This window comes from Pongo pygmaeus, chromosome 16 (assembly GCF_028885625.2).
Source record: "Pongo pygmaeus isolate AG05252 chromosome 16, NHGRI_mPonPyg2-v2.0_pri, whole genome shotgun sequence".
NCBI lineage: Eukaryota > Metazoa > Chordata > Mammalia > Primates > Hominidae > Pongo > Pongo pygmaeus.
In genome coordinates this window covers 107,192,671-107,220,169 of record NC_072389.2, presented here as the reverse complement: position 1 = coordinate 107,220,169, position 27,499 = coordinate 107,192,671, and the positions used below count along the sequence as shown (strand labels likewise).

Sequence of the window (27,499 nt, the reverse complement as noted above, 5' to 3'; positions counted from 1 at the left end):
GAAAGTAATTGTAAAATTTTAAATTAGCAATAATGTCACCACCCAGGAACTGATGCTACTACTATTTTGCTGTATTCCTTTCTAGATTTTTCTCTGTGCATGTTTTGGTACCATGTTGCTGGTGGCTGCATATTTACTTATGTCCTTACTGTAAAGCAAATTCCAATGCCAATTAACCAAACACTTTCTTCATTCATTGCTTTCCCATGTGTGTATTTCCTTTTCCTTCAGGACAAGGGTCACCAGATAATTTATTGGCAATTTCGCAAGGCTGGCTTCCTTCCTTCTCTCCCTCTCCCTCCCTTCTTTCTTTTCTTTCTGCCTCTCTCTCTTTTTTTTTTGGCAGGGTCTTGCTGTGTTGCCCAGACTGGAGTACAGTGGCACAATCATGGCTCACTGCAGCCTGGGCTTTCACCTCAGCTTCCTGAGTAGCTGGGACTACAGGCGTGCGCCATCATGCCCAGCTAGATTTTTTTTTTTTTTTTTTTTTTTGGTAGAGGTGGGGTTTCACCGTGTTGCCCAGGCTGGTCTCAAACTCCTGGGCTCAGGCGATCTTCCTGCCTCGGCCTCCCAAAGTGCTGGAATGACAGGCGTGAGCACTTTCTTTCTTTCTTTCTTTTAGTACAGCGACTTCAAAATCTATCAGAGTGGTGTTATTTCTTCTTCTGTATACACAAACAAGTTCTCATCTTTCAAATGTAGTCACTTTGAAGTGAAAATGTCCCCAGGAATTTACCATCTAAAATATCTACTATGACACAGATATTCATGCACAAGAAAGGCTGTAGCACCTGCAAAGAGGCTACATAAAATCAAGAAATCGTTTCTAATATAAACAGTAATTGCATTTCTTCTGGTAGGTGAAATGGCTCCAGCAACAGGAAGTGAAACGAAGGGTGAAGAGACAGGTGCGAAGTGACCCACAGGCCCTTTACTTCAATGACCCCATTTGGTCCAACATGTGGTACCTGGTGAGTAGGACAGGACCTCTCTCTGCCCCAGGACACTTGCACTGCCAGGTCTCTGAAATGGGTTAATTTCCCTCAACGAAGCTAAATTCAAACAACATCTCCAGACAGACACACTTCACCTTAAGGGTGTAAAACCCCTACTGCAAGGCAGTGCAGTACCAGCTTTCTTGTGGATTTTTTCTGAAACTATGTGCAGCACACCCTGGGGTGGGGGCTCTTTGAGAAGGGAAGTGATTTGATGCAGGCTGTATAACTGAATGGCAAAGCCCAGCCCATGGACAGAGCTCCTGTTGGGAGGCGATGCCCTGGGAAAATGATAGATTGCAGGTGCAGAAAAAGCAAGGGAGCCCTCTGCATGATTCTCTGAGTGGGAAAAAGGAGCTCTGCTATGTAAGGCAGGGATAGGTGTTCCCTCCTTCTTTACTCGCCAGCCTAAGCACCTCCCTGTGGGGTGTGCACCGAGTGTCAATTCTGCATCTGGAATGTCCATGTCGGGGGGACTTTGTGTCTTTTGTGCTTACAGCATTGTGGCGACAAGAACAGTCGCTGCCGGTCGGAAATGAATGTCCAGGCAGCGTGGAAGAGGGGCTACACGGGAAAAAACGTGGTGGTCACCATCCTCGACGATGGCATAGAGAGAAATCACCCTGACCTGGCCCCAAATTATGTAAGTCAATCCTCGGAACTGACATGCAAATATATTCAACTGTGCTGGTCATTAAGTAAATGCAAGTTTCAAAACAGTAAGGTCCCGATCTCCCCCAACCCCTATTAAGTTAGGCAGTAAAGAAAACTATGCTGGAGAGAATTAGGAAAATGAATATTCTGCTACTTGCTATTGTCAGGGGCAAGGGTTTTGCAGAGGGATTCATCCACATGCTTGCACAGTCATGTACGCTTTTAGGAATGGAGCCTAAAGAACTAAGAAATGCACGGAGGGGGATCATCAGCATACAGATAGTAGCAACATGAACAGTGACAGGGTGACAGCGTGAAAACACGGGCTCTAGGCCCAGAGTACCTGGGTTCCTATCCTGGGTCTGCAAATGATTAGCTCTGAGATCTTGAGTAAGTTACTTAACTTCTCTGTGCCTCAGTGTCACCATCTGTAAAATGGGTTCATAAGAGAGCTACTTTCTCATGGAGTTATTGTAAGGACTAAATTAGTTAAATGTACGGAAGCAAGCTTGGCATATAGTAAATATCATAGATGCATGAAATACTCTAAGGGACCTGGGCGCCTACCAGTGATTAAGTAACCCATGTTGTATCCATCTTACAGATCATTATGCAGCCCTTAGAAATGAATTTTGCAGACTACGTCAACAACACTGGAAAGCTTTTATCACGTATTTTAAAAGGAAGATGTAAAATTATGTGAATACTGCTGTTACAGTCATATAAACAAAAGCATACCTATTGAAAATATAAAATGAAGGAAATCCTAACCCACGTGGAAACGTGGATAAACCTTGGGCGTTATGCGAAGTGAAATAAGCCAGTCACAAAAGGACAAATACTGCATGATTCCACTTACACGAGTGACTCCGAGTAGCCAAAATCTTAGACAAGAAGGTGGAGTGGGGGTTGCCAGGCCCTGGGAGAGAGGAATGGGGAGTTAGTGCTTAGTGGGTGTGGGGTTTTGCAGGTTGAAAAGAGTTCCGGAGATGGGTAGCAGCGATGGTCGCACAACACTACGAATGCACTTAATGCCACTGAACCGTACACTCGAGAAAGGTTAAGGTGGTATATTTCCTGTCACGTATATTTTACCACGATAAAAACGTATATGAGATTATAGCTATAGTAAGAGAGGAACCCGGTGTGTGGTTTCTCTATTTGCCAACGGAACGTAAAATCCGTTTAAAACAGAGCTGTCATATGCCACGCCATTTCTCCTCACTCACCAAGGTTCCATTTCTTAGGATTCCTACGCCAGCTATGATGTGAACGGCAATGATTACGACCCATCTCCACGATACGATGCCAGCAATGAAAATAAGTACGTCGCCTCGCCTCGCCTCGTCTCCCCAGCTTCTCTTCCCTCCCTGCAGAGTCGCTATTGAATGTGTGTGCGAGGCAGCCGGAGAGGCGGTGGCTGCCGGCATATCTTCCCTGCCTGGGCGCGAGGCAGGCTTATCCAGGAGTCACAGGCCATGCCAGGCACGGCCCTCGGGCACGGCCAGCTTCTGTGGAGTTAGCCTGTTCCTCTGGGGTGTCACCGCTGCCAGGCAGCTGGAAATGGGTGTTTGACATCATTCCTGTTTCCAACTTTCTTGAAATGTTTTAAAAGAGAAACCCTGAAGTCTAACGGCCTCCGTGACCTGCTGTGTGAAGACAGCAGTTTGTTCTATTTGAGCACACACGTCACATGCTGAGCTTTTGTGACTCTGTGACCTTAGGAATGAGGTGGAAGGGGCATGAGTAATGCTGGATAGACCCAGGTTCAGATCCCAGCTCTCCCGCTTACTGGCTGCGTGCATGCTGGGTGAGCTGGTTGAAACTTCATGTCTTGGTGTCTTAGAGGCTCGTCCAGGCCAGTGATGTCCCCTACCTCACAGGGCTACATGAGGGATCAGTGAGATGATGCCTGAGGAATGCACCCAGCAGATTCTCCCGAAATGGTGGGCGTTTTTGTGTCACTGTCATTTTGCAAGTGGAGGCAGTGGGGTCCGGAGAGCCCAGGTGACTTTGCAGTGTAAACGGCAGCCTTGGGCTCAGTCCTGGGAGTTCATTTGCTGTCTCTTTCCTTTCTCCATCAGCATGCCCCATACCCTGAGCTCTTACCATTGCTCTAAAAATATTTAGAGGGAAATAATAAAAGCTTTTTCTTCCTCCCCACTGTTGACAAGATTCTTGCTGAGGGGCGTCTCCCAATTATAGTCTTTTAGTTTGTGGTTGCTTTGATTCTGAGATTCACAAACGGGAGCACAGGCAGTGCTGTGCAGGAAGCCTCGGCCACTGGAGTTCCACACAGCAGGCTGCAGAGCTCCCGGGAGCCTGCAACAGCCCAGTCTCATGCACGTCCCAAGGTGCCCTTCCTGCTGCCAGTGAGGATGCCTGGGGCAAAGGAGGAATGATCCACATACCACTCAGTGACCCTTGAAGGGTAGGGTTCAATCCCATCCTGAGCCGTCCATCCAGCTCTGTGACCCTGGGAACAGCGCTGGCCTTGAAGCTGTGTGGCTTCCAGGGAAGGACAGATGACTCTCTTCCAAAGGGCTGCTGCCTGGGGTGGTTTTTAAAGGCAGCTTTAAATTTGAATCAATGATTCCCATCCTCTGTGGACTCTTCTCAAAGATGTGCTATTTCAAGTTGCTCCTATTTTGGCCCCCGCTGGAGGAATTGACCCGACGTGGCACATCAGAGAATGGGGTCGTTACTGAGGAAAACGCAATTTGTTTTTCTGGTCATTTCTTCATAGTCCCCCAGCTGCTGAGTGTTTAATTTGGAGCGTTCTTCCTCAGCTCCAGCTTAAATGGCCTCAGAAGCACAGGAAGGGCTGCCTCAGGGTGAGCATGGTGTTGTAGGTGCATAGGGGATGAGGCAGGTGACATCAGCACCAAACTGTTCCTTCTTTCATCCTGCCAGGCAGCAGGTGTCCATGCTGCCAGCCACAGGAGACATGAGGCTGAGGTGGCGCGGCACCCACCCTACACAGCAGTGGCCACGTGCCAACTACACGTGCTGGGAGGAGGAAGGTATAGGGCCACGGGCACTGGGGCAGGCACCTTCCTTCCACATGGGGGTCAGGGAGGCATCCGGGAAGAGGTGACCATGAGTGAGCACTTGCCACATTCAGGATGCCAGGAAGGGCTATACCCAGGCTGACTTGGTGCCTTCTCCCAGAGTGGGGTTGGTGATGAGAGGGGATGCAGGAAATGGGCTTTAATGACATCTCTGGGCTTTGGACAACTGACTCTCTTGTTGCATTGAACTGAGCCATGCACTGAATTCGCTGAAACTTGCTGGGCTGCGTCCTCACTTGGTTTTTTCCTTTGTTTCAGACACGGCACTCGTTGTGCGGGAGAAGTTGCTGCTTCAGCAAACAACTCTTACTGCATTGTGGGCATAGCGTACAATGCCAAAATAGGAGGTAAGACCGGGCGCGGCAGCCTGCGAGCCAAGGGGCCTGGGGCGGGGCAGCTGGGAGCTCCCTGTCCGCTGGTCTCAGCAGCCTCCTGTTTGTTGGCTTTGGCCATGTCAGCAGACCCCTGGGCCAGACGCAGCAGTGCCCATAGCTTCAGTGGCTCCCTGTCACTTCCCAGACAGAGTCACAGCTTTTACCTGGGACCAGAGCCTTCCCTGGGTTCCGACTCCCACTGAAGCCTGCTGGCCCACTTCTCCTGCCACTGCTCTGGCCTTAGAGGACATTTGTCATAGTGTCCCTTAGACACATCTGGTCTTCCCGATTTATGCATGGGCTTGAACCATTCCCTTCCCCGCCTCCCCCTGTCTTTCCACTTGGCCCTGTCCGCCTGTGCCTTATGGCAGCTCATGCCCGTTCTGTTCTGTGAAGTGCTCCCTGGATCCAGCTGTCCCCCATCTCATTCACCAGGGAGTCAGCTCTTCTTGGTCCCTTTACGGAGCAGCAGCTGCCCCTGATCCTGCGTGCATCTGGTCTTGCCATTTAGCTTCTCACACCGGTCAATCAAGCTGCCCTTGCTAGGATGAGACTTTGGAGTAAAGTGTTGAATGTCTTTCTGTTCCCCACGGGAGCCCGGCAATGTGACAGCTCAGTCACCAAGTGCTCTGAAGGCCCCTCTAGGTGCATGTCACTGACCTGGGAACTGAGCAAGTGGGGGCAGCAGAGAAGAGTGCCAGAGAGCCTCCAGGGACTGCGGCCTCACCCAGGAGGCCTGTCTGCCTCTCAGTCCGAAGGTGCTCCTGCTCACTCAGGTGGCTGCAGTGGGAAACCACTTCCCGGGGCACTGCCGTCCTGCCACTGAGCCTTGGTGAGGGTGGCTGCAGCTGCTTTGGCTCCACTTATGAGCAGTACCAGGCAGGGAGGTTGGGCCAGGGTTCCCTGGATCACCAGTCCTTGGGGGAATTTCTTGTGTTTTGAAAAGAGGGTTCTTAGCTTTTACTTAATTAGGACTCTGCCTGCCTTTTCCCATGGAAATCCTGAAAGTGGCTTGGATTTTCATTTTATAACAGAATTAACCCCCAAGGGCGCGTTCTGCAGAACAAATCAGGAGACTCTGTCAACTGGCCTTGCTCCTTTGTGGATAGTTCTTGCAAACTGAGATATATAAGTTCTCCCTGGAGGCTTTGATGATGAGCGCAGAGCCCTGAGACGTCTCTCCAGGATCTGTAGAATCGGGCCAACCTGGGTGCCAGTTCCATATTCCCACCACTCACTGACTGTGTGTCCTTGGACAACTTACATAACCTCTCTGAGCCAAGGTTTCTTTACCTGTGGGGTGAAATGACCATGAGGCAGCTGCCTCCCCAGTTTTGTTATGAAGATGAAGTCAGATACCGTGTGTGAAACCATCGGTGTGGGCTAAGTCTGCAGGGGATAGCTGAGCTCCTCCTTCCCTCTTGCTGAGACTCTCAGTGGGAGAATAAAAACCATTTGTGTTGCTTTGAGTGAGGGGTGGACTCCACCTTTGGAGTTGCTTGAGCCTTGCTCCCCCAAGTCCCTAGACTTTGAGCATGGCATCCTCTGGGAGCCGTTAGAAATGCAGAATCCCCACCCCAGGCCTACTGAGTCAGGTCTGCATTATAACAAGATCGCAGGGGATTTGTCTCCAAGTGACAATGTGAGAAGTGCTGGTTTAGAGAACTCCCTGGGATCACACAGGTAGGTGACACCTACATCATGGATTGTGGGGAGGACTCAGTGGAAGTAACATGCTTACAGATCCTCCCAGATGAGGTGCACAGTGAATACAGCGTTACCGTTAGGTAGCTCTACACTCATTGCCAAACTCTTTCCCTACGTTCCCTAAGTCCTGCAAGTGAAGGTGCTCCCTCAAGATCTGGCAAATGTAGGGATAGAATTTGGCATGTGTTTAAAACAAGAATAATAGCAATGCACTGTGAGTTTATAACGTATGAAGTAATATATATATATATATAAACAACAGCAGGAATGGTAACAGTCATGGTGAATGGAAACACTCTGTCTTAGATTTATACATTATACAGCAAGTAGTATACTGTTAATTCCAGATAGACTGGCATAAGTTAGGATATGCATTAGAGTCTCTTGAGTGACAACTAAAAATAAAGACATGAAAAGGAAGAGCTCTATGGTCAGCTCCAGGGACATCCCAGAGAAATTCCCTGTTGTGTGCCAGCACACTCAGAGAGGGAGCTGTGTTAGAGCACCCCACCCAGAGGTGGGCTTGGAGGGAGAACCAGGAGGAAGGGGGGTAGCTGCCTGTGTGGAGAGGCTAAAGCTGTTTGCAGCAGCTTTGGAGCCAGTGGCTATCACCAGATCCTTGGGTCAAGGCCAGCCTCAACCCCACACCTACCTTCCAGAGAGGTGTGAGCTCCACCTCATGTCCTCAATCTTTATGTGGCATGCTCACCCCAGCCCCACGCTGCAGACCTAATTGTCTCCTCAGCACTCTCACGGGTAGTCAAGTCCTGCCGCGTCAAGCTCAGCCATACCCTCGTGCCCTGCTCTCATGGAGTGCCTGCTGTGCCACCCCTGGGGCTCCTACCTGCCCCTTTAACTTCAATAGGTGGTCCTGTGCCGTCTTCCTTGTTGGTTCCCTCCAAAGACATGCTGAGCTCCTAGAGGCCCAGAACTGTGACCCTCATCTCTTTCGTCTCTCTGTCAATGGCATATCCAGTATTATACATGCAGCACGTGCTCAACCATATTCAATGCATTAATTAAACAATATCCCTGTTATCATGCATATCCTAACTTATCCCAGTCTATCTGGAATTAATAGTGTACTTTCTATATAATGTGTAAATCTAAGATTGTTTCCATTCACCATCACTGTCATTGTTTGTGCTGTTGTTTTTATATATTTTACTTCACATGTTATAAACCCACAGTGCATTTCTATTCTTGTTTTAAACATGTAGTTGACTGCAAACTACTTATGAAAAGAAATACACTTAACTGCAAGTGTACCATTCCACCGACTGGTCTTCCTTACTTTTTCTAGCTTCAGATTTCCATCTTTCCATTTATCTTCAGCCTGTCTCCAGGCTCTTTGGTATTTATTGAGGTTATCTCTCACCTCTTTTGGTATTTGTTGAGGTTCAGGTATGCTAGTGAAAAATTCTCTCCAATTTTATCTGAAAGTGGCTTCTCTTCATTTTTCTTAAAAGAAATTGTGCTGAACATGACCTAACTTTTTTTTTTGTCTTTCAACACTTTAAAGATGTTATTCTGTTGTCTTCTGGTATCCATTGTTTTCGATGATGAGTCGATTGTTAATTGCCATCCTTATTGTTGTTCCCTTTTAAGAAATATGATTTGTTCCTATGGCTCCTTTTTTTTTTTTTTTAAGAGATGGGGTCTTGCTCTGTCACCCAGGTTGGAGTGCAGTGGCATAATCATAGCTCACTGCAGCCTTAAACTCCTGGCCTCAAGTGATCCTTCCACCCGAGCCTCCCAAGTGTCTGGGACTGCAGGTGAACACAACCTTTCCCAGCTAATTAAAAAAAAAAAAAACACACCTTTTTCCTTGTAGGATGAGATACTGCTATGTTGCCCAGGCTGGACTCAAACTCCTGGCCTCAAGTGATCCTCCCACCTCAGCCTCCCAAAGTGCTGGGATTACAGGCATGAGCCACCATGGCCCGTCCCTGTAGCTGCTTTCATAGTGTTATTTTTTAAAATATCTGTGCTTTGCCTGTGGCTCTAACATTCTTTTGTGTCGTTTTCTTTGTATTAATTCCATCTTGGGTTTTCTGTGGTTCTTAGTGGGTTATTCTTTTTAAAGAAAATTTGGAAAAAAAAATTGTCAGTATTTCTTCAAATTTTTTTAAGTTCCATTTTCTTTCTACTCTCTGTGGGCACAGTTTTAGTTGTTAGATTGCTTAATATACCTCACAGGTTACTGAGGCACTGTTCATTTTTTTAACCCTTTTTTCTCTGCTTCAAATGGGATTTTTTTTTTGAACTTCAAGTTAACTAATCCTTCATTTTGTTGTGTTCAGTCTGGTCTTTAAAAAAAATTTCAGGGCCGGGCGTGGTGGCTCACGCCTGTAATCTCAGCAGTTTGGGTGGCTGAGGTGAGTGGATCACCTGAGATCAGGAGTTCGAGACCAGCCTGGCCAACATGCTGAAACCCCATCTCTACTAAAAATACAAAAATCAGCCAGGTGTGGTGGCACATGCCTGTAATCCCAGCTACGCAGGAGGCTGAGGCAGGAGAATTGGCTTAAACCTGGGAGGCGCAGGTTGCAGTGAGCTGAGATCATACCACTGCATTCCAGCCTGGGTGACAGAGCAAGACTCCATCTCAAAAAAAAAAAAAAAAAAAATACAGATATTTACTTTTCTGTCTTATGATTTCCATTTGACTCTTTTTTTACTTTTTCCAAATCCCTCCTGTGTCTCCATCTCTTCAGTCATGATGTCTATCTTTTATTCTAGACTCTTTAACATGTTTGTAAGAAATACTTTAAAGTCGTTTGCACTTAATTCCAATAGCTAGGCCATTTTAGGAGTATGTTTATAATGACTGATTTTTCTCTTTACAGTGGGTCATATATTTCTCTTTCTTTGCATATGTCTAGTAATTTTTTATTGTATGGTAGGTATTGTTACATTGTAGAGACTCTGGATTCTGTTGTCTTTGAATATCATGAAGTTTTGTTCTTGACCAGGCGCGGTGGCTCACGCCTGTAATCCCAGCACTTTGGGAGGCTGAGGCAGGTGGATCACGAGGTCAGGAGATCGAGACCATCCTGGCTAACACAGTGAAACCCCGTCTCTACTAAAAATGCAAAAAATTAGCCAGGCGTGGTGGCGGGCGCCTGTAGTCCCAGCTACTCGGGAGGCTGAGGCAGGAGAATGGCATGAACCCGGGGGGCAGAGCTTGCAGTGAGCTGAGATCGCGCCACTGCACTCCAGCCTGGGCAACAGAGTGAGACTCCATCTCAAAAAAAAAAAAAAAGTTTCGTTCTAGCAGTTGGTTAAATGTGAGCTTGTGGAGACCTGATTATTCTTTTTTTTAATGTTTCTGATTTGCCCATAGCCTTAGGGAAAATCCGTTAGCCCCAGCATATAGTCTTTACTCCTAGACCATGACCCTTTTGGTATTTCAGTGGAAAGCCTGAAATGTTTAAACCCAGACCTCTAACTTAGCAAGTCTCAAACTCCAGATGGACTGCCCTGTAGTGGGCAGCAGCTGAAATACCTGCTCAGCTCATCCAGCCTCTCAGCTGCTGTTTTCCTACTGGACTTCTTAGTGGGTTGCCCATGTATACTTCAGGGTTCAGCCAAGTGGTTGTGAGGAGTTTATGTGTTCTCTTCTGTAGATCTCTCCTTTCTGAAATTTCTCCTCTCAATTTCCAGCTGCTCTGACAGTCCCAAACTCTATCCCCTGACTCCTCTGGAGAATAAGATGACATTTTACTGTACCTTAGTATTTGAGTTCTAGCCTCTCTGCACCAAAAGAAATGAAAAGTTCCCTCAAGAGGAAAAGTCATGTCAACTTGGATCATACCCAGTATGGTTTGTCAAGAATTGAATCCCCTGCCTACCTCTGCCTTTTTTGGTTGTTCTTCAATGCTCTTAAAAAGTTAATTTTTTCTAAGTAAATATTTTTTCAGAGTTTATAATTATTATCTTTAATAAGAAGAATTAGTCTGATATAAGCAACTCTGTCATTGTTGAACTTAAAACTTGTGGTTTATAGTTCTTTATCAATTAGATTTTGTATTAGTTATCTATTGCTGAGTGGCAGTCATTCTAAAAATATAGCTGCTTAAAACAACAAACACTTGTTTTCCAGCACAGATAGTGGCTTTGCTGAATGTTTCTGGTTCAGGGTCACTTATGAAGTTCCAGTCAAGCTGTTGGCTGTGATTGTAGTCTGAAGACTTGACTGAGTCTGGAGGATTCACTTCCAAGATGGGTTACTTACGGGGCTGTTGGCTGGAGTCCCTGATTCCTCACCATGTGTACCTTTCCAAAGGGTTGCTTGAGTGTCCCCATAACATGGTAGCTGGCTTTCTTTATAATAAGTGATTCAAGAGAAAAAGCAAAACCAAACCAGCAATGTCTTTTATGACGTCGTCTCAGAAGTCACGCACCATCTCTTCAGCCATACTCTGTGCATTAGAAATGGATCATTAAGTTTAACAATACACTCAAGGGGAGAGAAATTTGCTTGCACCTTTTGAATAGAAAGGTGTCAAAAAACCTGTGGACATAGTTTAACCAATTTTCTTTGTAAAACTGCATTCCTTATAAATGTTGTCACATAAAAATAATTAAATCAAATGAAAGAAACAGAGGAACTGTCCAAATTATATATTAAGAAATAGCCAGGCATGGTGGCTCATGCCTGTAATCCCAGCACTTTGAGGGGGGCGGGTGCGCAGATCACCTGAGGTCAGGAGTTCTAGAACAACCTGCCAACATGGTGAAACCCTGTCTCTACTAAAAATACAAAAATTAGCTGGGTGTGGTGTTAGGGACCTCTAGTCCCAGCTACCTGGGAGGCTGAGGCAGGAGAATTGCTTGAACCTGTAAGGTGGAGGTTTCAGTGAGCCAAAATCGTGCCACTGCACTCCAGCCTGAGCAACAGAGCAAGACTCCATCTCAAAAATAAAAAAATGAAAAAGAAAGAAAACTCCTGCAACCCCCAGTTTCCCTAGGTGTGTTGCCTTCAGATGCATTAGCACCTACCCTGGGGAGAAATTTTACACTCTCAGGAATCCACAGAGACACGTGCCATCTTCATTGTTTCCAGAGAGGAGAGTGGGGTACCCCTGTGCGTTCACTGTCCCTGATGTCTTTCATTTTAGAGATACTTTAATTTTATATTAAGTTGTCAAGCTGTACATTGATGATTTGTGCCCCCTTTTCATGTATAATGTTTTAATAAAAATCTGTTTTTATGGGCTGGGCATAGTGGTTCACACTTGTAATCCCAGCACTTTGGGGGTCGAGGCAGGAAGACCTTTTGAGCCCAGAAATTTGAGACCAACCTGGTCAACATAGTGATACCCTGTCTCTACAAAACAATTGGAAAAATTTAGCCAGGCATGGTGGCACGTGCTTGTAGTCCCAGCTACTTGGGAGGCTGAGGTGAGAGGACCACGTAAGCCTAGGAAGTCGAGGCCACGGTGAGCCATAATTGCGTCATCGTACTCTAGCTGGGTGACAGAGTGAGACCCTATCTCATAAAAACAAAGTAAAGTTTTATGATGTCAAATTTGTCCATGTTCCTTCATGACTGTTGAGTTTGGGGTCTTGCCCAATACAGTAAAGCTATTCTGTATTTCCTCGAAAAACTTCGTTTTAGGACAATAGTTGGTCTTAAAACTTTTATGGTTTTCTCTTTTCTGTTTAGCTTTTTTTTTTTTTTTTTTTGAGACAGAATCTCACTCTGTCACCCAGGTTGGAGTGGGAGTGCAGTAGCATGATCTCAGCTCACTGCAACCTCCACCTCCTGGGTTCAAGTGATTCTCCTGCCTCAGCCTCCCGAGTACCTGGGATTACAGGTGCCCACCACCGTGCCTGGCTAATTTTTTTGTATTTTTTATGTAAAGACGGTGTTTCACTATGTTGACCAGGCTGATCTCAGACTCCTGACCTCAGGTGATCCACCTGCCTCAGCTGCCCAAAGTGCTGGGATTACAGGTGTGAGCCACTACACCCGGCCTTTCTGTTCAGCTTTTTGATCCATATGAAATTTATTTCTGTGAGTAGTATGAAGGAGAGATCCCCCCAAATCAGTACTTGGTGATTGCCACATGTGGCCCTCATCACATCCTAGATCCCCATGTGGACACTGGGTCCGCCCTTACGTTTCCTTAGTCAGTTCCTTCATAAGCCCTAACAATACCACACTTTGAATTATTACAGTTTAAGAGAGTTTTGGGGTTTTGTTTTTGTTTTTTTGGTAACTGATAGGGCAAATTTTCTCTTATGGTTCCTTTTCAAAAATTACTTGGCTATTCTTGCACATTTTCTCTTTCCGATGAACTTGAGAATCTGCTTGTCAAGTTCCATTAAAAAAAAAAAAAAAGCCCTTTTGGGATTTTGGTTGGGATTGCTTGGAAATTATAGATTAATTGGGGGAGAATGACATCTTTATAATATTGAGTCTTCCCACCCAGGAGCATGGTATGTTTTTATTTATTCAGGTCTTTTACATCATTTTTTAAAGTTTTATCACTTTCTCCATATCGATTTTATACATTTCTTATTAGATATATATCTAAGTTTTCAAAAATTTATATTTCTAATTGGTCATTATTGAAATGGATATACGAAAGCTATTGATTTTTGTATGTTGGGTTTTGTTTCTGGTCACCTTATTGATCTCTGTGGGTGCTGTTGTTTTTCCCTTGGATTCTCTTGGCTTTTCTGGAGAGATGTTAAATAATAGCTGTCTGTAAATGTAATGGTGGTTTTATCTCTTTAATATTAATAACTCTCATTTCTTTTTCATTTCTTTTTCTTGCCCTATTTGAATATGTAGGAGTTCCTGATGAATGTTGAATAGTGGTGGTTTATAGGTTCTGTTTGATTTCCGACATACAGGAATACTTCTAATTTTATGCCATTTGTAAATGTCTTCCCTGTAGTTACCCTTTATCGAGTTGAGAAAATTTTATTATATTCCTAGATTTCTAAGAGATTTAATCAGGAATGGATGTTGAATTTTTAAAGGTATCTATTGAGATTATTATATTGTTTTTCAACTTTGTTGTTTAATCTGTGTAGTGTAATAAGTTACATTAATAGATTTCCTAAACTGGGCTAGGCACAGTGGCTTACGCCTGTAATCCCAGCACCTTGGGAGGTCAAAGTGGGTGGATCACCTGATGTCGGGAGCTCAAGACCGGCCTGGCCAAAATGTTGAAACCCTATTTCTACTAAAAATACAAAAATTAGCCAGGCATGGTCGCAGGCACCTGTAATCCCAGCTACTCAGGAGGCTGAGGCAGGAGAATCGCTTGAACCTGGGAGACAAAGGCTGCAGTGAGCCAAGATGGCACCACTGCACTCCAGCCCCGTAAGACTTTGTTTCAAAAAAAAAAAAAAAAATCCTAAATTGGAGACTTTTTCTTTCATTTTTGAAATAAGTTCCATTTGATCATGAGTATTTTTCTTTTAATACATCTGCATTCAACTGTTGATATCTTCTGTATGGTTTTACATCTTTATTTATAAAATGGATAGAATTACATTTTCTGTGTTTTGTGATGTTTCTCCCTAGCTTGTTTATCAGAGTTATGCCAGTCTCGTAGAATGAGTTAGGAAACTTTCTTTTACTGTGCTCTGGAACAGTTAATATATTGTGGATAGTGCCTGATTTCTGAAGTGTTGGTAGAGCTGATTAACTAGTCTGATTGGATATGGTGACTTTCAAAAAGACTAGACCTATTCAGGTTTTCTGTTTCTTCTTGAGGAGATTTTTGTAATTAAATCTTCTTAGAAAATCATCAGTTTTTCAAGATTTTCAAATATATGACATAAATTTAATATCATATTCTCATAATTTAAAAATATATCCTCCGTGTTTACAGTTATAATTGTTTCTAATCTTATTTGTGACATCTCCTCTTTTTTCCCTTGATTGATGAAAAATTTCTATTTTTAATAAAATAGGTTTTTTCACCTCAGTGTCACACAATATACCCATGTAATAAATTTGGACATATACCCCCTGAATCTAAAGGAAAAGTTAAAATTATAAAAAATAGTATAAATAAAAATAAAAAAAACAGGCTCTTGCAGAGAACTAGGTGGTTTTTTTTTTTTTGAGTTCCTTTGTTTTCTACGTCATAAATTTCTGCTTTTCCTTATTTATTAATTACTTCAGCTTTTAAATTTGTTGTTGTTGTGTTCTAATTCCTTGAATGGAATGTGTATTTAGTTCTTTATTTTCAGGATTTTATGTGTTCTAATAAATAAAAAAAAATCATACATTCTTCTTTCATCACCTATTACTAGTTTAATTATATGGTGCTTTTATTGCTATATATTTCTGAATAATTGTACGTTTCAGCTTAGATTTCTCTCTTTAACCCAGGAATTACTTAGAAGAGATTTATAAAATTTTTCAACTGCATAGATTTTCCGATGCTCCTTTTGTTGTTAATTTTTAACTTTATTACATTGGGTTCAGAGAATGTTCTGTATAATTTCTGCCTTTTGGAATTTATGGAGAATATCTTTGTGTCCTAATACATGTTCAGTTTTTGTAAATATGCCAGTGGGTGTTTGCGTTAGTCCGTTTTCACACTGCTGATAAAGACATACCCAAGACTGGGAACAAAAGGAGATTTAATTGAACTTATAGTTCCACATGGCTGGGGAGGCCTCAGAATCATGGCGGGAGGTGAAAGGCACTTCTTACATGGCGGTGGCAAGAGAAAAATGAGGAAGAAGCAAAAGCAGAAACCCCAGATAAACCCATCAGATCTCATAAGACTTATCCACTATCACAAGAATAGCACAAGATATAGTAGCTTTTCCAGGCACATGGTATAAGCTGCCAGTGGATCTACCATTCTGGGATCTGGAGGACGGTGGCCCTCTTCTTGCAGCTCCACTAGGCAGTGCCCCGGTAGGGACCCTGTGTGGGGGTTCTGACCCCACAGTTCCCTTCTGCACTGCCCTAGCAGAGGTTCTTCATGAGGGCCCCACCCCTGCAGCAAACTTCTGCCTGGGCATCCAGGTGTTTCCCTACAGCTTCTGAAATCTAGGTGGAGGTTCCCAAACCTCATTTCTTGACTTCTGTGGACCTGCAGGCTCAACACACATGTGGAAGTTGCCAAGGCTTGGGTCTCCCACCCTCTGAAGCCACAGCCCGAGCTGTACATTGGCTCCTTCCAGCCACAGCTGGCATGGCTGGGACACAGTGCACCAAGTCCTTAGGCTGCATACAGTACGGGGACCCTGGGTGTGGCCCATGAAACCACTTTTTCCTCCTGGGCCTCTGATGGGAGGGGCTGCTGTGAAGGTCTCTGACATGGCCTGGAGACATTTTCCCGTGGTCTTGGGGATTAATGTTAGGTTCCTTGTTACTTATGCAGATTTCTGCAGCTGGCTTGAATTTATCCTCAGAAAATGGGTTTTTCTTTTCTACTGCATCATCAGGCTGCAAATTTTCTGAACTTTTATTCTCTGCTTCCCTATTAAAACAGAATGCTTTTAACAGCCCCCAAGTCACCTTTTAAATGCTTTTCTACTTAGAAATTTCTCCTGCCAGATACTCTAAATCATCTTTCTCAAGTTCAAAGTTCCATAGATCTCTGGGGCAGGGGCAAAATGCTGCCAGTCTCTTTGCTAAAACATAACAAGAGTCACCTTTGCTCCAGTTCCCAGTGAGTTCCTCATCTCCATCTGAGACCACCTGACCATGGATGGACCTTATTGTTCGTATCACTATCAGCATTTTTGTCAAAGCCATTCAACAGATCTCTAGGAGGTTCCAAACTTTCCCACATTTTCCTGTCTTCTTCTGAGCCGTCCAAAGTGTTCCAGCCTCTGCCTGTTACCCAGTTCCAAAGTTGCTTCCACATTTTTGGGTATCTTTTCAGCAATGCCCCACTCTGTGGGCACCAATTTACTGTATTATCCATTTTCATGCTGCTGATAAAGACATACTCGAGACTGGGAAGAAAAAGAGATTTAATTGGACTTACAGTTCCACATGGCTGGGAGGCCTCAGAATCATGGTGGGAGGTGAAAGCCACTTCTATATGGTGGTGGCAAGAGAAAAATGAGGAGGAAGCAAAAGCAGAAACCCGTGATAAACCCATCAGTTCTCATGAGACTTATTCACTATCACGAAAATAGCACAGGAAAGACTGGCACCCATGATTCAATTACCTCCCCCTGAGTCCCTCCCACAACATGTGGGAATTCTGGGAGATTCAATTCTAGTTGAGATTTGGGTGGGGACACAGCCAAACCATATCAGTGTTTGAAGAGTATTTTTATTCTATGCTCATTGAGTAAAAAAATCTGTATCAGATTAGGGATTGCAACTGGTAGCCCATAAGCTGCCTTTGGCCTGCAGACATGTTTTGTTTGACTCACACAAGTGTATTTTTGAAAACTTGAGCAAACATTTACAAATCACAGTATTTTATGTAAAAATATGGATTTGGGGCTTTCTATGAAAGCTTTGAAGCTCTGGCTGTGCTGGGCCCTCATTCCTTAATAGCAGCAGTCAGCTACAATTGCTCCTAACTCAAAGGGCAGTCAGCCTTCACAGACCTGGCTGCTTCAGCCATTTACCCTGCCTGCCTGATACCTTTAGGCATCAGCCTCTATCACCTGTGTGTTCTATCAAGTTCATTCAGAAGTTCTGGAGTCTTTCTTACTTTTTGTCTACCTGATCTATTTCTGAGAAGTGATGCTGGTTTCCATGATGATTACAGATGTGTCAGTTTCTTTCCGTTTTTGCTGTACACATTTTATAGCTATTTACAAGGTACATTACAAGGTATAATGAATCTTCGTCAATATAAGATCCTCTCTGTCTCATTTTTGCCCTTTAATTGTACTTTGGCTGATATAACACCTGTACTTTGATTGATAAAAGTAGCACAGTTGCTAAATTATTTTATCATCCTTTTTCTCATATATTCTTTATTTCTAATGTTGGTTTTATAAGCAGCATGTATCTGGATTTATATTTTAACACAATTGAAGAGTCTCTTTAAAGGACTTTGTTATATTCATACACGTGCTGATTTCAGATATCTTTGGATTTATTTCTATTGTATTTGTTTTTATCTATTCATCCATCCATCCATCCATCCATCTGTCCGTCCATCTGTCTACCAATCTGTCTTTACCTTCCTTTTGCTGGTTAGATGTAGTTTCTTCTCTTTTCTTTCATTCTAATGGGTTGAAATTCGTACATTCTAAATCTGTTTTTCTGTTACTCTTTAAACATAGTTATTGGGATTTATATTTCTCTACGGTGTTTAGCAGTAATCAATACTTAACTCTTTCGCCTGAGCAACATAAGAAACTTACCATAGCTCCACTCCTCTGCCATCTTCTGTCTGTCATCACCTCCTTGAATTGGGATCATTCAAAAATTTAACTCCATATTATTTTTAACAACTTTACATTATGCATCAACAATTGTGTGAGCTTAAGTATAAAGTCTAACTAATTTCTTTGGTCACCATTGTTTCTTTTTTCTGACATCTTTTTGTTATGTGAATTTTTTATTTTACTAGATTTTCTCATCTATTAAATTATTCATTCTCTTAAAAGATATTTTGAGTGCTTGCTATAGGTATGAATGGTTATATAGATAGTAAATTTTCTGAGTCCTTGAAGTCTAAAAATGTCATTATTTTCTCGCTACAAATTTGGCTAGGTTTTGACTTTAAGTTCAAGATAATTTTCACTCATAATTTAAAAAGTATTACCCCATGGTCTTTGGTATTCAGTGTTGCTGACAAGGGGCGTCTCTTTGTCTCAGGTGAATTTTTTTGCTCTGAAGTCTACTTTATCTGATATTAATATAGCTACTTCTGCTTTCCTTTGATTAATGGTGGTACAGTATATATTTTTCCATCCTTTTACTTTCAACTTGCCTATATTGTTATTTGAATTGAGTCTCCTGTAGATAGCATATATTTGGGCCATGTTTTTATTTATTTATTTTTCTTTTATAAAAATTTTATTAATTTAAAGAGTACAATATAGTAGAAATTGCCTCTTTTTTCTTTTATTGATAAACAACATTTTACATATTTATGAGGTACATCTACATGCATAGAATGCAGAATGATCAAGTCAAGGTATTTGGGGTATCCGTCATCTTGGGTATTTATCATGTCTGTGTGTTGGTAACATTTCAAGTCCTCTCTTCTACGTCGAAATATTTAATATATTGTTGCTAACTATAGCCCCCTGGTCTGCTGTCAAACGTGGGCCATGTTTTTAGATTCACTTGCCAATCTCTTTTAATTACTATATTTAGATAGTTAATATTTAATGTAATTATTGATACATTAGGGGTTAAGTCTGCCATTTTAACTTCTCTATTCTTTTTTCTCTGTATTTAGTTTCTCATGGCATGGTATCTGCTGGCACCATGCAAGTGGGCCCCTTTTGAGGTTGCTGGAGGTAAAAGCCCTGCTTCCTACCTGCTGTTTCCTGACATGCCCCAGCAGCGGGGTCGGGCATCTCATTTCGTCCTCGCGTGGGTGGAGGTCTAGGCTCGCCACTCAGGCTGTGCTGCCATAGGTGGGGGTGGTGCCACGGTTCTTTGCCGTGGCATTTGGCCTGCATATTGTGTGTGGTTTTTTCCATTTGTTCTATTGGCCCTGTCTCCTCGGGTCCCTCTGGTTTTGTTCATGTTGCTTTTTAATTGGGTGCCCCTCTTTCTTGGGATGGGTTTTCCTCAAACATGGGCTGCTTCTTGGTCGTCCACCCCTGCATGAGCTCACAGATCCCCATGTGGCTGTGGGTGGTTGTCTGGTCTGACGGCAGGGGTCTTTCTGTGATGTGGAGTGGAGGGAGCTGTTGCTGGATAGCATTTCTTCTGAGAGGGTGCTAGGCGGACTCCCCGCTCCCAGGGTATCATCCTGGTGCTCTGGCCTCAGGACCCTGTCTCACTGCACCAGCCTCAAGATGACTCTGCTGCTGTCCCCACTCAGCCTGGAGGCTGAGACCTGCCACCCTAGCTCCTTACTCCAAGGCCTGTTTGGGGTTCCTCCTGTCGTTGCACACCCAGCCTGGCACCTTCCTCAGCTCTGGAATCGTTCCCCACTCAGAAGTCCTCGCGCCAGGACACCGCCTCCTGCTGCTACCTGATGCCTTCCGCTTCCCGTCTTTCCTCACTGCCTCAAGACAGCTCGTCTGTGCTGATCTTGTTTCCCAGGGCTGCTTCAGATTTGTTTGTTTTAAGTTTTATTCCTAGGGATCCAGGCCCTGGGGAGAGGTAGGCTGCGTGCTCAGTCTTCCTCCTGGGTCGGGTCTCCTGAGTCTTTTCACTGTGGTGCAGATGGCGACACCTCTTGCCGATTGCTGTTGGTTGCCAAGCACTTGTAGTCATCTTTGCATCCAGTTCTTAGTGTGCCTCTGTGCGTTGGACATGATCATGGCCATTTCCCACCAGGGGAGACTAACAGAGAGATGAATTGCCACGTCTGGGTTCACACAGCTGCCAAGAGGCAGCACAGAGGCTTGAGCTCAGGCCTGTTGCTGCCCTGAAGCCTGGATTCCACCTTTGCAATCGTAGCCTTCTGATGCTAGGACATAGCGGTGACCAGATGAGAACAGCTGCCACCAAGCCCAGTGGCCAGAAACAGAAGCAGAAGGGGAAGCCTTCACAGTGTATGACTGTATTCTTCTTGACTGAATTCTGATTCCTTCCAAGCATATTTGACCTCACCTCTTCCTCCTGGCCTAAAAAGGTATTAATGGGACAGCACAGGAGGGAGCGAGACAGGGCAGCAGGCGTTTCCTAGCCCCTCTTCTCATTCATCCTTTCTTTGCTCTCTTGCTCTGTTCACCTTTTTGTCTTTTTAATTTTGGCCTGGCACATAGTTCTCCTTCTCTCTCTCTCATGTTCCTTCCCTCCCAGCCCATCTGCTTCAGGGTGGCATTGGTGGTGGGGGGCTTTCAAACTTGGCTGCCTCCACTGCCATCAGCTCACCTCCAAGGTGAGTGCAGGCTGAGCTGCATGGCAAGCCCTTCCTGCTGGGGCCTGCAGAATTGTAAAGGCCCTGGCCAAGCACAGTGGCTCACACAAAATCCCTGCACTTTGGGAGGCCAAGGCAGGAGGATCACTTGAGGCCAGGAGTTTGAAACCAGCCTCAACAACATAGTGAGTCCCTGTGTCTACAAAAAATTTAAAAATTAGCCATGGTGGCTCCTGCCTGTAATCCCAGCCACTCAGGAGGCTGAGGCAGGAAGATCTCTTAAGCCTAGATGTTTGAAGCTGCAGTGAGCCACGATTGTGGCACTGCAGTCCAGCCTGGGCAACAGAGCAAGACTCTAACTCAAAAAAACAAACAAAAAAGTGTGAAGCCCAGAATACAGGCTGAGGATGTGAGCCCATCCACTGCACCAGGTCCTCCTGGCTTCCTGCCCCATGCATCATCCTTTGAGAAAAGCTTGCTGGGGAGCCAGGTGTGCTGGCTTGGCCGGAGCGGAACCTGCTCTCTCAGGGAAGCTTGCAGTAAGCAGGGCAGGTGAGTGGAGCCCTCGCCCCTTTAACTTTACCAGGCTTCTACCCTTTAGCAAGTTCCTCACGTGTGCTGATACTTAACCAGATTCAGACACTTTCCTAAGGCAGGAGGGGTGTCATGAGGGACACTGCATTATGGTACAGTTTCCCTGCATTTTTTTATAAGATGGAGTCTTGCTCTGCTGCCCAGGCTGGAGTGCAGTGGCACCAGCTCGGCTCACTGCAAGCTCCGCCTCCCGGGTTCATGCCATTCTCCTGCCTCAGCCTCCCGAGTAGCTGGGACTACAGGCGCCCGCCACCACGCCCAGCTAATTTTTTGCATTTTTAGCAGAGACAGCGTTTCACTGTGTTAGCCAGGATGGTCTCAATCTCCTGACCTCGTGATCCGCCCGCCTCGGCCTCCCAAAGTGCTGGGATTACAGGCATGAGCCACCGCGCCCGGCCTCCCTGCTTTTGAGAAGCATCGCCAGCCCACAGGGCAGCATCCCTGAGGCTGGTCTGGAGTAGGCTGCATTTGGGGCCTGCAGCAAGGGAGCAGGGCGGCTGGAGACCGCGGGGAGCCCTCCCACCTGACAAACAGAAAAGCTCCCCTGCTCAGGCCCCTGGACTTAGGTGCATCTTTTCAGACTGTGTTTACCCTGTTTCTGGGAAGGAAAAGTAAACAGCAGTGACCAGATTCCTGTTGGCGTTTTTGCTCCGTATTTTGGTTGGGGAACTGAATCATGTTTTTCCTTTCATAAACACGAAAATGTTAAGTACATAACAGCTAAATTAATCCATGCCCATAAATTGGTTAATTATGTTAATTCTGAGTCACAGAATTCAGTCTCATTAGTGTTTCCATTAAGCAGTTTAGGCCTGTGAGCATTTTAAGAGAACAGTTTAAGCTGTAGATTAATCTTCAAAGGTTCCTAGTGCATTTTCAACTGCAAGAGGCTTTTAAATGCACTGGGGGGCTTGGGGGGATTTGGTGAATGTTAGGAGCTGGTGCTGTCAGGGAGCGGGGTTCCCTACTTCCTCCTCCCTCAGCTCCCCCCAACACATCCAAGGCCCCTGCCTGCCAGATCTGAGCATCGCCAGGCTAAGCAGGGCCATAGGAAGGAGATGCGCAAGAACTGGCATAGCCCCTTCTGCCCTGTGTCTCCCTAGTGGCCATGCCCTCCCCAGGCCGCCCTGCTGCAGACAGACACCCGCAGAGGATGGGTGAGGCCCCAGGCCGCCCTGCTGCAGACAGACACCCGCAGAGGATGGGTGAGGCCCCAGGTTGCCCTGCTGCAGGCACCCGCAGAGGATGGGTGAGGCCCCAGGCCGCCCTGCTGCAGACAGACACCCGCAGAGGATGGGTGAGGCCCCAGGCCGCCCTGCTGCAGACAGACACCCGCAGAGGATGGGTGAGGCCCCAGGCCGCCCTGCTGCAGACACCCGCAGAGGATGGGTGAGGCCCCAGGCCGCCCTGCTGCAGACAGACACCCGCAGAGGATGGGTGAGGCCCCAGGCCGCCCTGCTGCAGACAGACACCCGCAGAGGATGGGTGAGGCTGGCTCTTGAATGCTGTGGGCTGCATAGATCTGGGTTCCCGAGATGGCTGCTGAGGGGCTTTCTTCCTGGGTGTACATAAGAAAGAAGCAGAGAGGCAGGAAGAGAGCATGCTGAGTCTTAGAAACAAGGTCCCGGGTGGCCTTTGTTCATGGCAGCATGAACGTCTCCTTTTCACCGTCCGTGTCCCCTTCAGAGGTCCATTCAGGACATGGGTTTGCTTTCTTGGCACGTGCGCCTCCTCTAGGGTTCCTTGCTGTCCTCAAGTGTGGTGCAGATGTACGGGTGCCCCGTCTGGCTCAGAAGCCTGCTGTCCTGTCCTGCGTCCCAAGCTGCCGGCTCTCACTGGCCATGCACTTCTGTTCTCCAGCCCTCCTTCCCTAGTGGGGAGACCGTGAAAGGGTCAGCCTAGATGTCAAACCTCTAGACCATGGCTAAGGCTTTTCCAGTTTTATATTGTTCTTTGAAGAATCAACAGGACCCGATTATCAAAGACAGACCTGTTTAAATATGCACAATCATTTTCGGTATCATTTAGGTTTGGCAAGGCCAGCAGATGAGGAGACCGCTGCCGTGCATCAAAAGGGTGGTTTGTTACAGTTCCCAAGAGGATGCGTCCCAGCACCGCACGCGGGGCCACACGGGGAAGCACCGGGGTCCATCAGGAGGCAGGACAGAGGGGAAAACACGGGCCAGAGGCCTTGTGGTGGTTTCTGTGGGAAGGAGTGGGTGAGGCAGAGAAGGCAAGTTCAGAATCAGCTAGTTTGAATAATTTCAGCAGACTCAGGGGAATAGGAGCTGTCCCTAGCCGCCTGACACCTGGCCTTGGGTGGTTAGGTTAGGGGAATAGTGGTGTGTGAGAGCCCGTGATGGAGGTGGCTGGGGTGTAGACTCTGGATTGGTTGGCTTGCATGTGAAAAGCACACACCTGATGGGTAGTTTACTATCCCGAGACCCTGGGTAGCCCCTGAAGGAACAGTCTCTCCAGGGTCAGCAAGCCCCAGATGTCAAAGCATCAGATACTGAAAATACAAGAGGAAGGAAAGTAGATGGAGCCAGAAGAGAAGATGGATAATACCAAAGTTATCCCAGACGCAGTGCCAGGGCCTCAACTTCTTAGCTTTTCATTAATCTTCTCGACTGCCTCGGCAGATAAATATTGTAGAAAACATGATTTAGAGAGGCTGAGACTATGGCCCAAGGTCGTGCAGAGCCGATCTTCCACTCCAGGACTCTCTGACCTCAGCTCTCTTCCCCCTACCATGAGCTGCTCTGTATCTTGCCAGGGGCCATACCCTTGCTGGCTGAGAGAGCTGGGCACCTGTGTCCATGACACAGCTGTGGAGATGGGACGCCAGACACATGGACCACAGACTCGGGGCCCAGTCTCAGTTATCACAGGACCCGACCTGGCACAGACCTCGTCTCCTGGATCCAGGGCTTCGTGCAGGACACGCCCATAAGGAGTGTCGCTGGCTACAGCTGTGTTTCCTCTCTAGAAGGAGGTGGAGTGGCTCCATGAGGGCATCAGGAACAGAACAGGAAGCAGGAAGAGATTTGGCTTGGTGATCCCCCGCGCATCCCCACAGACTTAATGTCACAATGGCGAACGTAGATCTGCCTTGACAGCTCGGCAGACCACAGCTCCCTGGAGTTCCTAGAACAAGGCTGTCCTGTGGGGGCATAGTTAGCAATTTGAGAGCCGTGTCTATTGTCTTAGGTGATAATGAGGGTTGACGGAAACCTTTTAGGATTGTAGCATTTCTCAGTAACTGTTGAAACCTTGCTTGGCCGGGAATGGCTGCTCATAGAACAGAATGTGCTATAGTTTTACTGAAAAAAACAAAACAAAAACAAAACATAATTCTCTGTGGACTTACTAAAATAAACCCAGGGCTAATGAGCAAAATGTGTTGGGGAGGCCTATTTGTCACACTCAGGAAGCGACAGTCTAATTTTATTTGCTCCTGTTCATTGCTTCTGCGTTGCCATTCATTTGCTGAAGGCAAAATACATTACTTCTCAATAAACAAAAGTGGGCCCAGCATGTCCCGCTGCCTGCCTTCCTCCAGCCGTTAACCCCCCGGGCGGGAGGGCTGACTAGTATTGATGTGTGTGTGCGTGCGTGTGTGTGTGTGTGGGCGTGTAGGTGTGTTCTTCCCATTGCTGTTAATGTTGAGCTTCCTAGAAAGTTTTCAGGGGAAATGCTGTGTCTCGTGCTGACTGGGGCCGGCTGCATGTTGATAGGTTCACCTTGCCTTATACAAACCTGCTATTTGGAAAGTCGAGATATAAATTAGAAGCGGGGGGCCGGGTACGGTGGTTCATGCCTGTAATCCCAGCACTTTGAGAGGCCGAGGTGGGCAGATCATTTGAGGTCAGGAGTTTGAGACCAGCCTGGCCAACATGGCGAAGCCCCATCTCTACTAAAAATATAAAAATTAGCTGGGCGTGGTGGTGTGTGTGCCTGTAATCCCAGCTACTCCAGTGGCTGAGGCAGGAGAATCGCTCAAACCTGGGAGGCAAGGTTGCAGTGAGCTGAGATTGCGCCACTACACTCCAGCCTGAGCGACAGAGGGAGACTCTGTCTTGAAAAAAAAAAAAAAATTAGAAGCAGGGGAAAGGGAGGAAAGACAGGTCACTATGGAAAAAAAGTGGCTTTTTTTTTTTTTTTTTTTAGCTTTACTAAGTGACTTGTAAAATCATTCATTTCAGCAAGTTTTCCCGGGGCATTTAAAATATTATTGGGTTTAGGAGATTTTATAGGAATGCATGTATTATTTAAAGCAAGGCAGACTGGTGTGATTCTTTCCTGGATGGAGCTTCTGTGGGCAGCTGGAATTGTCAGTGGGGGGATTGGTTCCCATAGCACCCCGAGTTCTTCCCTCAAACACAAAGGCACCAGGTTCTCCAAAGCAACCGTCTTCCTTCCACTCAACACTCCTCCCGCCTCACACCCACAGACTCGTCCTTCGAGCGGACCGGGCAGGCGGGTTCATTGTGCTACGCTGTGCTCTGAATGCAGCATGCCCAAAAGCAGTCCGTTAGCAAGCCTACGACGGGGAGTTCATTGCCATCAGTGCCATCAAAACGATTTGCCCAAATCAAATTTATACCTGACATTTTATAGTAAATGGGCCTTTCTTTTCTCATTAGAGAAATCATTACTGTTTTTCTTCTGCTTGGCATTTCCAGAGAGCCATTCACATTTAAAGCTCGTGTTGGAACAGCAGGCTTCTACTGAAAATATTTACCTTTTCTTTGTTGGCAACTTGTCAGTGTTGGGGAAAATAGATGCTTCATTAAAATCTAAGCGCGTGATGCTTGCTTTCCCACACATCAGTCAGTCTTCTTCCAAGATGAAAAGCATGGTGAGAGGTGTTGGGAAATCATTCTGGTCATATGTTTTTATGTATTTTTGGATGTCTTCTGGCATCCCGTTCTTCTTGTTCAAAAATAGGCATTTCAACACCTATAACTTGTAGAGAGAATCCTAGAATAGGATCAGCTTCACCATTAGAGCATCAGAATTGGTCTTGACCCCCTAGGTGGCCAGTGAGGTCTCCTGCCCTGGAGAGTCCATGGCCAAAAGTAAGGGCAAAAAGAACCCTGCTGCCGTTTATCCAGCAGTTCCAGGGCCTCGACTTAGCTTTTCATTAATCTTCTTAACTGCCCCGGTAGATAAATATTGTAGGAAACATGATTTAGAGAGGTTGAGACCATGGCCCAAGGTCATGCAGAAGCAAGATTCCACCCCAGGACTCTCTGACCCCACTCTCTTCCCCTACTGTGAGCTGCTCTGTATCTTGCCAGGGGCCACGCCCTTGCCAGCCTCTTGCACTGGGCCTGGCCCTGGCCCTTCTCTTGGAGGTTCCCGGCTGAGAGAGCTGGACACTTGGGCCCAGAGTCCCTGACATAGCGATGGAGATGGGATGCCAGGCACATGGACCACAGATTTGGGAAAGACCCCACTTCATGTCCACCCAGAAAGGACGAAGTACAGTGAGCTGATGCCACAGCCCATGTGAGCTGGGCCTAGAGGTGGCTCTGCCCTGCCTATAAAAGCGGGAAGGGAACCTTACAATAGATGCCAGCAAACCCAGAGAAGGTTGGCCCCGTTATGACTCCTTTGATCTTCACAAGGAGGTGAGCTCTTGCTCTATTAAAATTAAGAACCTCTGTTTGTCAAGAGATACCATAAACACAGTGAGAAGACCAGGCATACACTGGGAGAAGATTTTTATAACCTGTATTGCCAACAAAGGATTAATTCTCAGTACAAGCAAAATTAAACAATGTATCACTTAAGCATATATACAATTGTATTAAACTAGTAGTATTTAAAAAGCAATGGCCCTGCGAGGTGGGCGGAGCACCTGAAGTCAGGAGTTCAAGACCAGCCTAGCCAACATGGTGAAACCCAGTTTCTACTAAAAAACACAAAAATTAGCTGTGTGTGGTGGCGGGCACCTGTAATCCCAGCTACTTGGTTGGCTGAGGCAGGAGAATCACTTGAACCCGGGAGGCGGAGTTTGCAGTGAGCCAAAATGGCGCCACTGTCCTCCAACCTGGGCAACAGAGCGAGACGCCGTCTCAAAATAAATAAATAAATAAAATAAATAAATAAATAAATAAATAAATAAAGGCAATGGCATGAATAAT

The 27,499-nt window shown here is 45.8% G+C and overlaps 1 protein-coding gene across 3 annotated transcripts in view; it reads left to right on the top strand.

Moving 5' to 3' along the window:
- Positions 1-27,499, top strand: part of PCSK6 (proprotein convertase subtilisin/kexin type 6) — a 190,645-nt gene that overhangs the window by 57,498 nt on the left and 105,648 nt on the right. For all 3 annotated transcript variants that reach the window (XM_054450431.2, XM_054450429.2, XM_054450430.2), the window contains 4 exons: positions 861-971; positions 1,495-1,638; positions 2,897-2,973; positions 4,979-5,067. In XM_054450431.2, the coding sequence (XP_054306406.2) occupies positions 861-971; positions 1,495-1,638; positions 2,897-2,973; positions 4,979-5,067 (421 nt within the window). The remainder of the gene's footprint in view (positions 1-860; positions 972-1,494; positions 1,639-2,896; positions 2,974-4,978; positions 5,068-27,499) is intronic.